The 17,165-nt window shown below is 34.1% G+C and overlaps 1 protein-coding gene across 1 annotated transcript in view; it reads left to right on the top strand.

Annotated features, from left to right (window-relative positions):
• The window catches only part of LOC150086148 (nuclear pore membrane glycoprotein 210-like), a 129,924-nt gene extending 114,826 nt beyond the window's left edge, over nt 1-15,098 (top strand). The window contains exons 23-24 of the mRNA XM_090373742.1: nt 3,949-4,047; nt 14,693-15,098. Of these exons, the coding sequence (XP_090229868.1) occupies nt 3,949-4,047; nt 14,693-14,728 (135 nt within the window). The 3' untranslated portion in view covers nt 14,729-15,098. The remainder of the gene's footprint in view (nt 1-3,948; nt 4,048-14,692) is intronic.
• Nucleotides 15,099-17,165: the final 2,067 nt, after the last annotated feature.

The following is a 17,165-nucleotide window of genomic DNA, read 5'->3' as shown; positions in this document are numbered from 1 at the left end:
CATTGCCTCTCCATATACCATATGCTGATTACAAAGTTATCACACAAAAAGCTTTTAAAAAAACAGTGGACATTACTCTGATAAACCCAAAATATTAAATTTTTTCCAATTAAAATAAGAACTCGACTGTGGAGCTCTAGCTTCAGACATAACAGGCAAGAAAAAGTAGGGCTCGCAGGAGCATACATAGATCATATTCACTTGCTTATATTCTCTTTTTCTTACTTATGGGGAAGATCTGCTCCAATGTAGATACTGTCCCCATTTATAGTAAAGTGCATAATATGGGAATATAAATGTTATAAACTTGTAAGAATTTTTTGTATTTAAATCTCCCTGATGTGCCCCACCATGCAAATGTGAACTGGCTGAGTCATGGCATTGTAATAACTTTTTCAACTTCAGAATTAAATTTAAATGTTCTTGGTGGAAAAGGGAAGTCTTTGATTGATTTGTCAAAACTGGTGTGGCTGGTCAGTTTTTAGCTGACATGACAAATCATCTGCAATTACTTGAACAAACTTCTTCAAGGCTGCGATGGAAAGTTAGAGAACTCCTGTTTTAGACTATATTTGAACAAGTTATATTTATACCCATATTTCACACTCAGGGTTTGCACATGTAATTATTGTATTGTGTGTGACACAACAAGTTAATTGTTGTATTAGAAATAATTTTTTTTTATATTCTGGAAACTTGGGATTTTCCTCCCACATATATGCAAACTAGCCTATGATGCGGTCAGTTTACAGACATACTATATTTGATGACCACTGCTTGTTTAGACTAGATAAGGTCAGTTGAATATGTTTTGAATAAGTTTTTCATGTGATCACGGAATTGGAAAATATTCCAGAATGTTATGCTTTTTTGTTTGCTTAAAGCACAGAATAAGGTGATTTATGTCATATTGAGATGGGAAAAATAATACAGCAATACCTCGTTTAGCATGGCTTCAAACAGCACGGGTTTCACTATAACACAGTTTTCATTAAATTTTAAGTTGAAAATTTACTGTGCATATTAAAACTCATTCAATAGCCTAGACATGTACTCTACTTATATGCTGCAGTCCCAACCCTATTGTCTCACATACACATGTGACAATTGCTCCCCTCAGGCAATCAGTTGAAAAGTGCAACAGTGTTTTCAGTATTCTTAATTCCATCCTGATTAGACGATGTGACAGCTTTTCAAACTTTTCATTTCACAATTTATTTTTTATCCTTCAGAGGCTTCAACTTGTTGGTATAAAATAATAATAATACTGTGAATTGATTAAGCAACACAGTTATTCTTTCTGAATACTTCCCAGAACATGTTTTCCTGAAAATGTGCCATAAGTTTGACTGTTTTTCATTTTACAGATTAAAAGTATGCATCATGTGAATACTCATTGTATAGTTTTTTTGTTTTTTTATAAATTTTTTAGTAGAAAATACATGGGAGTAATTAACCCATTTGGGCTATCCCAAGTTATTTCGTGTATGCCAAAAAAGTGTGCAACTTACACAGATTTTTTTAAATAAATTAGTGCTTGAGCTAAAAGAAAGGAACAAAAAAATGCAAACCCTATTCCCTGAAGACAAATTTAATTTCATAAAAAAAGGCATTCCATAAAAAAAAACAGCATTTCATGAAAAACAAATAGTAATTTTACTTGTTGTGATAGGTCTTGAAGCAAGGAGTGATGCAAAGACCAATTTCACATGTTTCACACATGTAGCCTTTCGAATTTTCTTGCCATCTCTGTTCTGCTTTTTTTGGAGCATATCCGACAAGTTCTAGTTGGAAAGTTCTTCTTCTCAGTTGATGGAATATCAGTGGGGTAATGGCCTGGTGAATAGCGAGTTGGGTGGGATGTTGAGGATGGTCTTCCCTTTCTAACTGGTGGAATTTGTGGGTGATATTTCTTGATAAGTTCATCAATCAGGTCCATTATGAAATTCAAGGGTGAAAGAGCTTTTTGCCCATCTGAAATTGTGGCTTTATACAGTAGAAATGAATTCCACATAGCTAAATCCATAAGGTGAAAGAAAACCTTCCTGTAGTATTTTTTAATCTGTTTCCTGGGCAGGGGATAGTTTGCCAAAAGCTGGTCAATTTTATCTACACCTTCCATGGAAAAGTTATAGTCACAAACTACTTTGGGTTTCTTCACTACTCCTGTTCAAGTTTCTATTTCTTCCTGAAAAGGATTATGGACTGTAGATAACAACACTACAACCTTTTTATCTTTCCAATGTACTTTTCCTCTTTGAAAAGCAGCAACCTCTTATGTTTTCAGCTTTTCCTTCTTCAGCACTTCGGGAATTTCCTTTCTGTTTAGTCTCACTGTACCATAAACATCAGTTTTCTTTGTGATGAGAATATCAGCTAATTGGGGACTGGTATAATAATTGTCAACTGTGAGGCAATATCCTTTTCCAAACAGGCTTTATGAGAGTCAAAACCACTTGCGTAGACATTGGAAGACCAATAAAGTCTGGATCCATTTCTGTACCTTTTCCTACATATATTATGAAAGTACAAACATGGCCACTTTCGGATTCATATAGCATGTAATACTTTATGCCAAACGTTGAGTGCTTCAGTGGCATGTACTGCACCCAATCAAGTCTTCCTTTGTACAGCATCAAGCTTTCATCTATTGTTATGTATCTTTTAGGAACTATAGAGATCTCTAAATTTATTTTCTAAGAAGCAAAAGACATCATAAATCTTGTTTAGTTTTGGATTTGGGTGCGTATTTGCGTCATATGACTTATTATCTGAGAAATGAAGGTATTGTTCTATCTTTTTATAATGCTTAAGAGCCATTGTAGTCCAAGCACTGGTGAGTAGGCTTTTTTGACTAGTGCATATATTCTTTGGGCTTTTTCACAATACCTTGCATCATTTTCAGAGCAAAAATACTCTCAATTCAGCATGCATCACTGGAGTCCAACTAGAATCACAAGTGCCACTTTGTTCTGCAAATTTATTAGTCTCAGAGCACACTAGATTGATTATTTCTTCATCAAAAAATAAAGCAAAAAAGTCTATGGGAGTAATTTCATCTGTATTGCTTTCAATGCACAAACCTGGCTGTGCAGCAAATGGAAATCTTGGAGGTGGCGTGGGGACGTCTTTAGTGCAGTCAATTTTGAACCACTGTCTAGCATCTGAAACACTGACATCACCATTTTCTTCATCTGAATCAAAACCTGAAACAGATTCATCAGAATTGGATTCACCAGAAGTTTCCAATTCACAATATGAATCATCACTAATCTCTTCTTCACTACTCATTATATAAATAAATTGAAAAATCAAGTGGAATGTACAAGCAGTAACCTCCTGCCACAGGCAGTAATCATGAACTAACTGCATTCTGACATTGCTGTACAGTATAAGTAAAATGAAAGCCAGTTGTCTGCTGCCAAGCGTAAGAAAATCCCAAGAAATCTCGGGATTTATCTGGCTAATGCAAAATTAGTCAGGTAAATGCCCGAGAAAATGTTTCAGTCCTAAATTTGGAAGTATTATTGTTTGCTTTTATCCTGATATATCTTGTGTAGTTTCAGATAACTTTTAAAACTAAAAACAAGATATCTCAGAATAATCCATGATGGGGTTAAACTCACTAAGACAGCAAAAAGATTACAAGTAATTTAATGAATTTGTTAAATATGAAGTAAAACTTATTGCAAGTATTTGTGATTTTCTGAAGAGAAAAATCATTTAGGTGTCTAGTAAATTTCAGATAACTACGATGATTATCACATGATAATCATTAGCATAAACTTTCTATCATTAAGTCTATCCATGCTGACATGATCTTTTTAACTTAGGTTTGTTGCACATTAAAATTCACACTGTAGGATTGATTACACATGCTGACAGATACATAAAAATATTTTTCAACTTGAATATTTCCATTGACTGCCTTTTTTTTTTTTTTTCCAGCCAAGTTTTGATACCATTACTGGAAGTATTGATCTGCAGTTAATAGATGTGGCAGAACTGAATGAAGATGAGTCAACTTTTAATCACATTTCTGATGAGGTCTGAATATTTTTTCTTATTATTTAGCTTAAATAATACATTTTGATAGAGTTTTAAGTTCAAATCTCTCTCTCTGACAGATGTTAATATTTCAAAGCATGTCTGCTGTTAATGTTCGTAACAGATCATTATGTCGCAGTCGTACTAATAGCAGAAATTGACATGAATGTGCTGTTTCCCATATCAGCAGTTCTCTCTTATTACAGTTTATTTCCTTTTTTTGAAGAGCCCGAATAAGACTGACTCCAACAAGGTAGGGCAATAACCTATGCTGCTGGTGCAACAATGTCAGTTATCTGAATTCTATAGTAACGAATAATTTTCATCCTTTGTGGTCCAGCGTTATTTTTGCTGTCTTCCCATTCCAGACCAGCTCAAAAAAAAATACTGAATATGAGCTATTCAAAAATTATTTATTTTTGAGTTTACATGTGTTATTATATAAAACTGATTGATAAAACAATATAAAAACATTTTAGACATTTTAAATATTTATTGTATGATTTTAGTGTGTGGTATTTCTTGAAACTTTCACCAGGATGCAATCCTGGTTTTCTGGAACATGTCTCACAATACCAAACTGTTTCTTTTCTTCTACCACTTCCACTTTCTTCCTTTATAGGAGTTTTTTCATTTAGTCCCATGTTAATAACCACACCAAAAAAAGCATTTAGTTTGTTTATTGAAACCAAAACCAGTCAGACCATATGGAACTATCAGGAAGTAGCTTATTTGAAAAAAAGTTTCATTGATATACTTATTTGTTTCATTCAAAATTTCTTCAAACAAAGAATCTGTAAAAAACAGCTGAAAATATTCAAGTTCAGTTTTTGGAATACTTCAATTACTTGAAAGAAATCCCCAGTTCTAAACAGTAATGGGAAAATGTTTGAATGAAACATTGTTTACCTTGCTGGGTCTATAATTTTTCACACCATCATTGGTTGATAGGTCGTCATCAATTTCTTCATCACTGCTACAAGATATGTTATTGGGATTGAAAATACATCATCGTCACTATTGGACAAAAGTAAATCAAATTCTGAATTAGAGTTCTAACAATTTCTCAACTTGTTCATCAGAAAGACCTTTACGAGATGTTGACTAAACACTTCGTTTTTGGCAGATAGTAAATACACAGTGAACACTAAAAATGAAGAAAAACTACAGCTGCCAGCTGTTGATGATTGAATGTAAACATTCAATTAGTTTGTTAAATTGTTTATATGAAGTATAAATAGAAGGCAGCTCAGTAAATACACCAAAAGAGCAGAAATAGAAGCTTTATAATTGGCAAAACAGAAAGGCACGTCTGACACTACATTGAACTGGAAGAGAAATTTTCTTATGTTGTTTGAGACGCAAAATTGAACCGCAAAGGGCTAACAAATTTGAAGCAACGTAAATTCCGACCTGACCGTACCTGATCCTTACCCGACTTATTTTCAAACAAAACGTTTTTGCAGACAATTCCACTACGTTAGAAGAACCAAAGTGAAACATTGAAAGATGCTTTTTAAACATTAAAGTTATAACTCTTTGTTATATTACAGAAAACATGGTAAAACATGTAAATTTGCACAACCAACAAGTTGATATGATGTTTTATGAAAATGTATAGATAAATAAAAATATATTCAGTTCTGTTAATGTAGCACAGTATGGGGTGATCAAGGTAACACATCCCAAAGATAGCCGACCGGGTTAGCCAGGTGGGTAAAGTGCCTGCCTGGCAACCCAAAGGTCGCAGGTTCGAATCCCACCTCGGGCTTGGATCAAAGTACTGCAAAAACCTTGGGAGGTGCACTATGGCCACAGAAGCCGATGCAACAACAACTACAAAAAAAAAAAAAAAACATCCCCAAGGTTTAGGTGGCGGTGTATTTGTGTGAAAATACTGTAACTTGCCTTTTCGCCAACAGATGGTATCAGACAGATGTTGTTAAGCAGGCAGTCACTGATGGTGGTGTCACACATTCATTTCATCACCATTAGGTAATGTTATGATCATAATTGAACAGTATTTTGCAGCTGTTCATGTGCACAGGTGGCGAGAGAGATTAACAAGAAATATCTGGATGTTGCAGCTCCTTGTGAGATGATAATAACAAGACTAATTTTGTTGAATAATGCTAAAGTGGTGAAAAAATTGCAGCAGACTCCTTTGAAAAGTCTTAAGAAACTTGCAGTGCAACCAGGATTGTCATATGAAAATGCATGACTATAAAACAGTTCCTTTTCTGTCCATGTTATTTTCAGTTGCTCCAAGGGCCGAAGAAGCCAAATCAAGAAAAATGTCTACTCTACTGTAGGTGGTTTTAGGCATTCATTGATGAATGTATGTTTCCTCACAGAGGGCAAAAATTAATCTAAATACATGGTAAAATTGCATACTGAGGATCTCAGTAGGATAGCATATATCAATGAAATGTAACTCCCAGATTTCAGGAAGTATTTACCACCCAGAAATCTGGGCTATTTGGCCCATCTAGTATCAACTTCACTAGAAACAAATTCAACTGCTTCATTTACTAGTGTAGCAAATTTATATAGGTCAGTCTTATGGCCTTTCCATACCAGAACTAAAAGAGCACATAAATGTCTTGGCTTGGATGTGACGTGAAGGAAGATCTAACAGTACATTGTTGTCATTATAACCACCTCCTCTGTTATAACAGTTATCCCAGTTCTGGCCTGGGATATGAAAAGAGAAATCTTCCTGTAGTCAAATGAAATTACCATCCTGAACAGGAACAGTGTGGCTAAAGATCTTTGACAGGGACTTCTAAGCTAGTCCAGAATCATCTCAAGTGGGAAGGGATTAACTTATTAACATGAAATTAAGTACAAAGTTCCATAAAAATATTAAAAATAAGTCCTTTTGAAAAGATTCAAACTGCTGTTCCAAATTTATAGATTGTGATTATAGATTTATAGATCAGTTTTCAAAATGTAGCACTTTTGCAGTCATGCACTAAGGTAGAGATGCAAGCTGCAGTCTATTGGCGCACTATGGCCATAGTTGCCGATGCACCTAATAAATCCCGAAACAAACAAACAAGCTGCAATCTAGTGTTTTGAATGCAGAAAGGATAAAACCTGCTAAAATTTATCATAGAATGTTGGCTCAGTATGGTAAAGCATGCATGAGTCAATGGCAAACCTACAAGTGGGTGAATAAATTTAAGAATTATATTTAAAGTGTTGAGGATTCTCCTTAAGCAGGGCAAGCACGTTGTGATGTGACACCAAAAATTATTATGGTAGTGGAAGAGCTTGTGTTAGGAAACCATTACATTGCTACTTAAAAAAATTGCCACAGTATGCAAGATTAGCTTTGGTTCAGCATGTGCTACTGTTACCAAGGAGATGCAATTTTGTGTTCAATGAATTCCATGGTATTTACACAAGAACTAAGGGAACAGTGACAATATGTGTTCAATGCTTCTTGGATGGTGTTCATGTGAAGGAACAGTGTGGCTAAAAACATAGTGACTCACAATGAATCTTGAGTGCTCTGTTACACACCAGAAAGCAAATATGCAAGTTCAGAGAGATGCCATACAGACTCACCTCAGCCAAAGAAAGTTCATACCCAAGTGTCAACTGGGAAAGTGTTGCTCCTTGTATTCTAGTATTTCAAAAGATTTATTCTGTAACATTATTGGAGAGAGAGGAGAAACAGTAATGAGTGAAGAATGCAATCATTATTTTCAATTATTTAAAGCCAGCAATTTGAAAGAAATGTTGTGGTTTGCTGTCTCAACTATTATCATACTGTGCCTACAGTATGGTAATACTGTAGACACAGTGGTAATAGTTGAGACAGTAGATTTATGAAAGGTGAAAGAATGTTAATATCCTAGAGGTTATGATGAATTAAGAAAATTATGGGCTGAATTTACCAATTCCGCCCAGAGAAATTCAGCAGAGAAAGGTTGAATTGAATACCCATATATATATACAGAGTGTTTCAAAAGTGATGGTCAATAATTTAAAGGTGAACCGTACAGACTACAATATGCAAAAAAAAAAACCTGGTAAACATGGGTCCTTAAGTGAATCGTTTTCGAGATATTGCACATTTCTAGTTAGGATCCACCATTAGCTTGTTTGTTTAGGTTAGGTTATGCTCATTCTCTCCCTTTCCCCTTTCTTAATGCTTTGAGACGTAGTAGGCATACTAGTACTTGTCAAAGGATAGTCAACATGGAAAGAGGTTGCAGCAACGAAGAGTATGCGGACATGCACTTCATGTATGGTAAAGCCAACGGAAGTGCACTCAAGGCTGCACGTTTGTTCCAAGAAGCATTTCCCCACTGAAGGCAGCCCAACAGGTGCACATTCATCAGGATATATATCAGTGCCTTAGAGAACATGGGTGCTTTGCACATGGAGTATGAGCAGGTAGGCCCAAAAGCATAACACCTAATGTTGAGGAAAGGGTGTTAGAAAGAATAGAACAAAATCCAGGAATTTCAACAAGGAGTGCTCTGCAAGAGCGTGTACTGAGCCATAGCAGTGTGTGGTGAATTTTACATCGCCAATTACTGTACCCCTACTACATCCAGTGTGTACAAGGTCTCAGCAATACAGACTACCCTCCCATAGTCAGTGGCAGATCTTAACAGAAAATGTGCATTTTCTCGAAAACGGTTCATTTGCGGCCTGATGTTCACTGGGACTTTTTTGCTTATTTTAGTTTGTACTTTTCATTTTTAAATTATTGACTATCATTTTTGAAACACCCTGTATATATATAGATAAATCAAGATTTAAAAAAAAAAAAAATTTATACAGTGCTCTATTAAGGGCATTATGTTGGTTTCTTTAAACCATGGTAGTCCTACCCTTATCAATTAGGCATACTCCTTACCAGCCATTTTATTAATGTGCACTGTTACTACTTATATCTGTCCACTAGTGGTTTCATCACTTGTTACGCATTTGTAGGGCTATGAGTCCAAATCCTGTAGGAATTTTTAAAAGCTGTTTTCAGTTTGAGGCTGTAGTTAACAGATCTCAGGCAGATGGAATATGGTTTCCCTTTGAGTTATTCTGGATTTTCCAGCCCCCACAACCTGTAGTTCAACCTTTAAACACAGTGCAGTATGGTGTTTGATGCTGATACGCTATTAAATATACTATTATATTTATATTATATAATATTAATTATTATATTATATAAATATAATTACTATTATATATTGATAATTGTTATTATAAATGTGTTTCTGAAAGTATGGCCCACATCCATGTAGCCAATACTTTCAGAGTCAATTCAGGACTTGAAAACAGTGAAAAAAGTGTTAAACTTGTCTGACTGTGAACTATGACAGAGTTTGATTATTTGAATTTTAAAAAATGGCCATGGAGTGGTCGATGGAAAAATATAATAAAAGTAATAAAAATAAATAAATAAGAATAAGCAAACTGTGGATAGTGTGGATAAAAATTTGACTAAGTATGTATCTGCTTATTAACTGTTCCATAACCATTCAGAAACGGACACACATTTGTATAAAATCAATCTTGAAAATCCCACATGTTGTGAGACACACTGTGTGTAGTGCATCAGAACTTCTAATTACCATGAATGAAACCTGTTTGCTTTGCACTTCACACAGTTCCAGCTGAAGAAAAGTGAAAGTATGGTTAAAAGTCAGAAGTGAGTAATGTATGTTACTAGTAAAAGTGCTTTTTTTTTTTTTTTTTTTTTTTTTATGAACCCAAAAACAAAAGGTATTAGAACCTATAGTATTTAGTACCATGAAGATGAAAGAAGATAATTGTTGACATTAGACTTGAATTTCTGTAATTGTAATTTTCAGGAAATACATACAAGGGGAGGTTTTTCCAGAAAACGGAAGTTGACGGAATAAATGAGGAAGAAGAAAAGTTGGTTCTATGAATTTGAAGTTGGACAGTAAAAGGATGCTGACTGGTTGCAGCCTGTGTTCAGACTGGTTTGGAAGAGAGCGCGAGAGGGAATTACAGAAGCCAATTCAGAAGAATGTTGCCAATGGAAGTATCTATAGAAAAGGCACACAGCACAGACAGAATGTCTATGAGATAGATTGGAGAGACTTTGTAAGGGATGAGTCATTAATTAACCTAACTGCCCTCTTTTGAATGGAGTCTAGAGACATGAGAGAGGTTATGGGACACTGTCCCAGATGTGGGAATAGTATTCCATGGTAGGGCAGATTTGAGATTTGTACAGAGTGAGTAACCGTTTAGAAGAAAAGTAACACCAAGAGCAAAAGAGGAAAACCCAGTTCTTTAGATGCAGAAGGAGCAATATTTGTGATGCTTACATCAAGAGAGATTAGATTAGAATCCCTTTTGCGAGATATGAGACAAGACTGAGTTTTAGAAGTATTGTAGTTAACTAAGTTATCTTTGCTCCACTGGAATATTTAAGGAATTGGTAGTGAATATTTGAGAAGTAGTAGTAGTGGTGGTGGCATGTGATGCAAGAAAGCAAGTGTATGAGCTTATGCAGCATCAGCCAAAAAAAAAAAAAAGAAAAAAAGTTGAAGCTGTTTGTTCAGGGCAATGTTTTTCAAACTGGAAGGTGGAATGTGCTATCGTCAGCAAACTATGGGTAGGATTTCCAGTCCATGGAAGGTCATTAATATATAAGAGGAAAAGAATGGGAGAAAGAACTGAACTTTGGAGAACACTATCATTAGTGCAGAAGTTAGAAAAGAAGACAGAGAGCCATCTGCTCAGCTACACTGAGTGGTCAGAGAGAAAACTGGATACCCAGTTACAAAAAACAGTTGTCAAACCATAAGATGGAAGCTTATTTAGGAGACCTTTATGCCAAACACAATCAGAAGCTTTTGAAATGTCAAGAGCAACTGCTTGAGTTTCACTAGACTTTTCCATTGAATTTCCCAATATATGGATAACATATTACCACTATATCACCAGTGGCTCAACACTGATGGAATCCATACTGTGATCACTGATTAACTGGAAGGTTTCTAGATAGTTTAATTGATGGTTAATGGATTTCTCCATTACTTTGGAAAGCGTAGAAGTGCAGTGGCATGATAATTGGATGGAAGGGATTTGTCAATCAGGAGTAACCTCAGGAGCACAGGTTTTGAGAACAAGTGGAGAAGTACCTTCAGGACTTGGTGCCTTCTTGGCTGGCATCAAGGCTGTTTAAAATTCTTCTGACATCCTTTTGATGGAAGACCACAGGAGGCATTGAATGAAGTGTACCGGGAATGGTAGAAAGTGGTTTACCAAGATCATCAATATACGAGTTAGAAGAAAAGTGGGATGCTAGTAGGTCAGCTTTATTTTTAGCTGAGGTAGAATAGAACCATCTGGTTTTGACAGAGGCAAGAATAGAGATGGGCAAAGTTTCAGCCAATAGCTTTGGCAAGAGACTAGAATGCTCGACTTCTATTTGGACAAGAAGCAAGTTTTCTACTCTTAGGCTGTTCAAAATCTAGTTTGGACTGATTAATAATTGCTATGTAATTGTTGCAATATAAAACATTCTTAACTTGAAAAAGTCTAGCACATTTATTAGAAAAAACAAAGTTTATATAAAGGACAACCTTTTTAATCTGGAGTGTGGAATCAAGGATTTCATCCCTACAAGGATAATTTCACTGACACAATCTGAGCAAACAGGGACATCAAAAGATTTAAAACAGTAATCTAACCAAAGAAAAGAAGAATAGAAATCTAGCCAATCATCTCATTTTGCATTCTTGTAGTGCCAAAGTTGAGTATGGCCACGAGAGAAAGGAGAAGAGACCATCACCAAGTTGTGATCTGAGGTGTAGAGGACCACTCACTTCGACCCTGTACTCAGGAGTGTTGTCTGTGGTAAAAAAAAAAAAAGATCAAGAGTGTTAGCTGTGTAGTTAGGATTGTCTGGTATTTGGTAGGTAAATGAACAATCTTTGTGCAGTCATTAGTAACTGTAAAAGACTCAGCTTCTTGACATGCTGGGCCCATGTGACTAGAAAAATGGAGCTAGCTGGAGTTGTGAACATTAAAATAGTCATGTTAAATTGCCTCCCTGTTAGGAATGTACTGTGTTGGATTATCAGTGCAGTCGTGATGCAAATTTTATGTAGAGAAATAAAAATTACACATTTTTCTAGTGATGGCAACAAATGTCCCTGTAAATATTGCATATTTTAAAATAATTCAATTTGTTGTAATAACAGTAACAAATATATCTGTGTATGTTTTGTGGTATATATTTTCGGTGTTCTATCTTAAAATATATAAATTTGAATTACCTTAAATATTTTATTATTTAATTACAAAAAGTTACTGTTCCATAAGTAGTGAAACCACATGCATTTTGAGTTTATTGTATGCATTGATTTAAATTAAAATCAGAGTGAACAGAGTTCAGTCACTCTGCATTTGAGTGTTATATATGGCAACTTTAGAAGATTGTTGTGTTTTAACTTGTTTGCACTTGTCCATGGTCTCTTTTATGCTCTGATATTGAAACAGCATTATAATGTGCATTTATATCTAGAAATCATGTAGAAGAAACAGTTAAGGAATATCATCACTGTTAAAATATGCATTTTTCACAATGAACTGTTAAGAAAACAACTTTTTCTTCCTTTTTTTTTTTTTTTTTTAAGAGATCTTTCTCAACCACCAGAAAAGGCAAGAGTAGCTGGTTAGTTAGCATGGTAATCATTATTGTGCCATAACAAGACCTTTGAGCATTGGATTTTGAAGCATATCATAAAAATTCTTGAGCCAACCACCATCAACAATTTTTATAGTTTGTAGTGATTATGATCACTGTCTTTCCACATTCACGTGTTAAAATTCTTGGTTTTGAGCCCAACCTTGACTGGTGGAATTTTATTAACATTTCTCACAGAATGACCAAGTAAGTCAGGAAAGAGTTTTTTGTTTTATTGAGCCATAGATGCCAATTTACCGTAGGCATGAAATGGAATTAATGAAAAGGCTGACAGTGCACTATAGTCATACTTACTGATACATCAGAAAAATTCAAACAAACAAACAAAAGCCTGAATTTATAATTTATTTTAAAATATGACTACAATTATTATCCAAATCAGTTATTATAAAAACCTACAGCTTGTATATAAAAGCTACAGGTTTGGATGATGATTTAATAATTTTATTTAATTTTGTAATTTTATTATAATTAAAGAAGTATTGATTAGCCTGACATAGCCAAGTGGTGAATGAAAGAGTGCAGCAGTAGCACTCATTTAAGTGGATTGATTCAAGCCCACATGACTGCTAAATGTGGTTAACAGTTGTATTCTTTGTCAAAATATTTAAACTCCCATGACTCAGCATCATGTTGGATTTAAAAAAAAAATTATGAAAATCAAACTTGCATTCCTGATATTTGGCTGTAGATCTCAAATATAATATCATTAGGTGTTTTTTTTCACCTGAAACTTTTGTCTTCTCTCTCTCTCTCTCTCTCTCTCTCTCTCTCTCTCTCTCTCTCTCTCTCTCTCTCTCTCTCTCTCTCTCTCTCTCTCTCTCACACACACAGTTTTACTTGAAACTCTTCTGTACACTTAAAAGACTCACTCACAGCAGTGCATTTTTAGTTTTTCTATTAAAAATTTACGAAATCTATTGAATAGAGTGAACATAACTTCAGGATTGGGAAGTACAGTGGATATGATTTCATATTGTTTGAAGATAAAGCAGCACTCAAAACTTAAGTTGGTATTATTATGTTTATTTCTGAATTGGAAATATGTACATAATGAGGTCAAACATGTGATATTTTCTTACCACTTCTCCAGTGACTGCAGTGACAGTAACTAAGGGTTATTATTATGGAATTTGAAATTTTTTAGTAGAATTAAATAGAAAATTAAGTAGAAAACATTTTGAAGAATTCCATAAGAGTAACCATTAGTTATTATTATGGAATTCTTAGCCCTTAGTTACTGTCTTTGCAGTCATTGAAGAAGTGGTAAGAAAATACCATGAAACGTTTGACCCCCATTATGTACATATTTCCAATTCAAAAATAAACATAATATTACTAGTTGTTGTTATTTGGTTTTTAGGAGCATTAGCAACTAAGGCCATATTGGGGATATGCAGTGGTCATTCCCTGACCTTTCCACATCCTCCGTATTTGGTGGTGACGGGCTCGAACCCCGGTCTAATCAAGAAGAGTGTGCTACACACTGCTCCTTCCCACCTGGCTATGGAGGCGCCTAATATTACTAGTGTAGGTTTGAATACTTATTATCTTCAAACAACACAGTTTATCTGTGCATCATGCTACTTTAGGACCTTTGATGATTTCATTTTTTTTTTTTTTTTTTTTTCATTCTAAACTTTGGCATTTTTTAAAAACAGACAGCACTTTTCTCTCTCTTCACATACCTGAAAAAACAATTGAAAGGTCATTACTATAAGTTTCAGCAGGAATTTGACAAACCATCAGAAGTAATATATAAGAATATTTTGTGAAATGGTTTCCAATGTATTTTTTGCTAAAAACAGATGGATTTTAGCTTCACAGGTAACTGCTACTCAACCATAAACTCAAAATAAATTCTGTTTCACTACTTATGGAATAGATTTTATAATTTTAGATTAAAATCTCATTAATTATTCCTTTATGATGTTCCAGAAAGAAACATGTGACAAGGAAAAATGCCCAAAATAATAGTAATTATTTTTAATATATACTAACTGTTTAATTTCTTTAGCATCTGGAAAACTTTTGGGAGTTTTTCTTCTCTGTTGTATCTTTGCTTAGATTTGCAGATAATGCATCTTTCAAAAGGTTAAGGCTAAAATCTGGGTCTGTTTATTTCTGATTAATATTGTCTGAATGAATTAATTCCCTTTCCTAATCTCAGTGTGGGTGTTAGGTTTCTTCTTTCTCTAGCTTTTATGCTAATTTATCTGGTTTCTCTTTCCCCCACCCCTTCCCCCAAACTAATTTATTTCACTATTAGTCACCATCAATACAGCAACCAGCACAAAGAAGAAATTACATTCCAGACAGAAGAACCTACTGTCTTTTATTCCATACTCATCATTTTTTTGTGATATATTCATTTGGCTCTAAAGTTATATTTTTGAGAATGTTGATATTTTGTATTTTTGTAATTTTTAGGAAAATAAATATTTTAATTAAATCGAAATTAATGTGTTTTATTTGTCTTGAACTTTTTAAAAATAAAGTATGTATAAATGGAAATTGGTGAAATAACGAGCACTTAAGCCTGTGTGGAGTGTAATCTGTAATCCAATGTTTCTCAACCTTTTCATTGCTGCGGCACACTTTTAAAGACAAAAATTTTGCAGCACACTACAATCACCATTATTCATATATAATATATATTTGTAATATACATATTATAAATATCTATAAATATAAATACAATTTATAAATAAATATAAATACAATTTATAAATAAAAATAAACAAAAATTATAAATAATATATTACTTGGGTCATAAGAAAGATGCACACAAACTAGAAGAAGCACAAATGAGATTTTTAAGACCATTATTAGGCTTTACAAGACTAGACCACCAAAGAAATTTAGATATCCGCGAGAAATTAAAAGTAGATAACATAGTAAATGACATAAAACAGTATCAGGAAAAATGGATCAGCCACGTAGAAAGAATGAACCCAGACCGGATCCCAAAATTAGCCTTTAACTACAAACCTACCAGCAAGAGAGATGTTGGTCGACCAAGACAATTATGGTGAGATCAAAACCACTTCCAAGAGCTACAATGGAACAGGTCTTAAAAGACCTAAGCCGGACCAATTTGATGATGATAATGAATATATATATATTCACAAACTGGGAGTTATTTCTGTTGGGTATATTTAATAATACATTTATTATTTGTTTTAAATGCTTTGGTGTTCTTTTTTGAACATACATGAATTGCATGAAATTTAAAAGAAAATATGTAAAAAATTAACATAATTTTATAAAAACAAACAAATATGCAATTATAACATTTTAATCAGTGAGACAGTTTGATTTGATGGGAAGCACAGTTTTTTTTTTAATACGAGGATTTATTGTGAATAGGCTGATCTTCTACTGACTTTAGTCTCGTTCTTTTTTTTTTTTTTTGTTTAATCTCGTTTAAAGCAGAAAACCCTGTCTCACATAAGAAGGAAGTGGAAAATGGCAATAAAATTCTAATTGCTTTTTTCGGAAATTCGTGGATTAGTGTTATTAATGTTATTAAAGTGAATTTCCAGCGACTGGTCTCTGTGGATTTCAGCCAATTCTTCTTCCTCTTACAGATTCCGAAGTTCTAACGTCGGAAGGTTTCTTGTTGCAAATGGGCCTCTTACCCACAAATAATTTTTGGTATCAAGGGATGGGAAGTAATGCTCAATTTTTGTCTTTAACAGCTCTAATGTTTCTCTTACATTAATTATTTTAGTATAATTCGCTTTGGCAGTCAAGAGGAAACATTTCTAAATTTTTTCATTTCCATATACTCAACTTTTGTAGGCGAACAACCTGTCAATAGGAGTAAGTAAATATTCCTATGGGCCTTGCATACTGATATTTAATTTATTAAGCTGTGCGAATAAATCGGCTAGAAAAGCTAATTTACAGCACAAAATTTAAATAATCACAAAATTCTGATTGCTCCAGTGGAAAAAAAAAGAGCATTTCCTCATGCAACTCGTCCATAGGCATAAGTACATTTCCTTTTGATAACCACCGAACCTCAGTATGCATCATTAAAGAGAAATGATCAGACTCCAGTTCCTCGCATAATTTTCTGAAAATACGGATTTTTTGTGGTCTAGTTTTGATATAATTGACCATTTTAACTGCTTGATCAAGTACAAGTTTTAAATCGGGCAGGACTGTCTTTGCTACTAGAACTTCTCTGTGTCTAAAACAGTGTGTGGTAATAATATTTGAACTGTGTTGTTTTACTAAGTTTACAAATCCTTTTAGTGCTCCTGTCATTACGGGAGCACTGTCGATATAAATGCCAACACAAGACTTCCACAAAATATACCACACTTTTGTAAATAATTATTCATTACTTCGAAAATATCTTGGCTGGTTGTCCTTTCTGTGAGTTCTTTACAACAACAACAAC

The sequence above is a fragment of the Mastigoproctus giganteus genome, chromosome 5 (genome assembly GCF_048544385.1).
Source record: "Mastigoproctus giganteus isolate SK-2022 chromosome 5, ASM4854438v1, whole genome shotgun sequence".
NCBI classification, from domain to species: domain Eukaryota; kingdom Metazoa; phylum Arthropoda; class Arachnida; order Uropygi; family Thelyphonidae; genus Mastigoproctus; species Mastigoproctus giganteus.
Note: the sequence above shows the minus strand (reverse complement) of the source record. Positions and strands in the feature narration are given on the sequence as shown.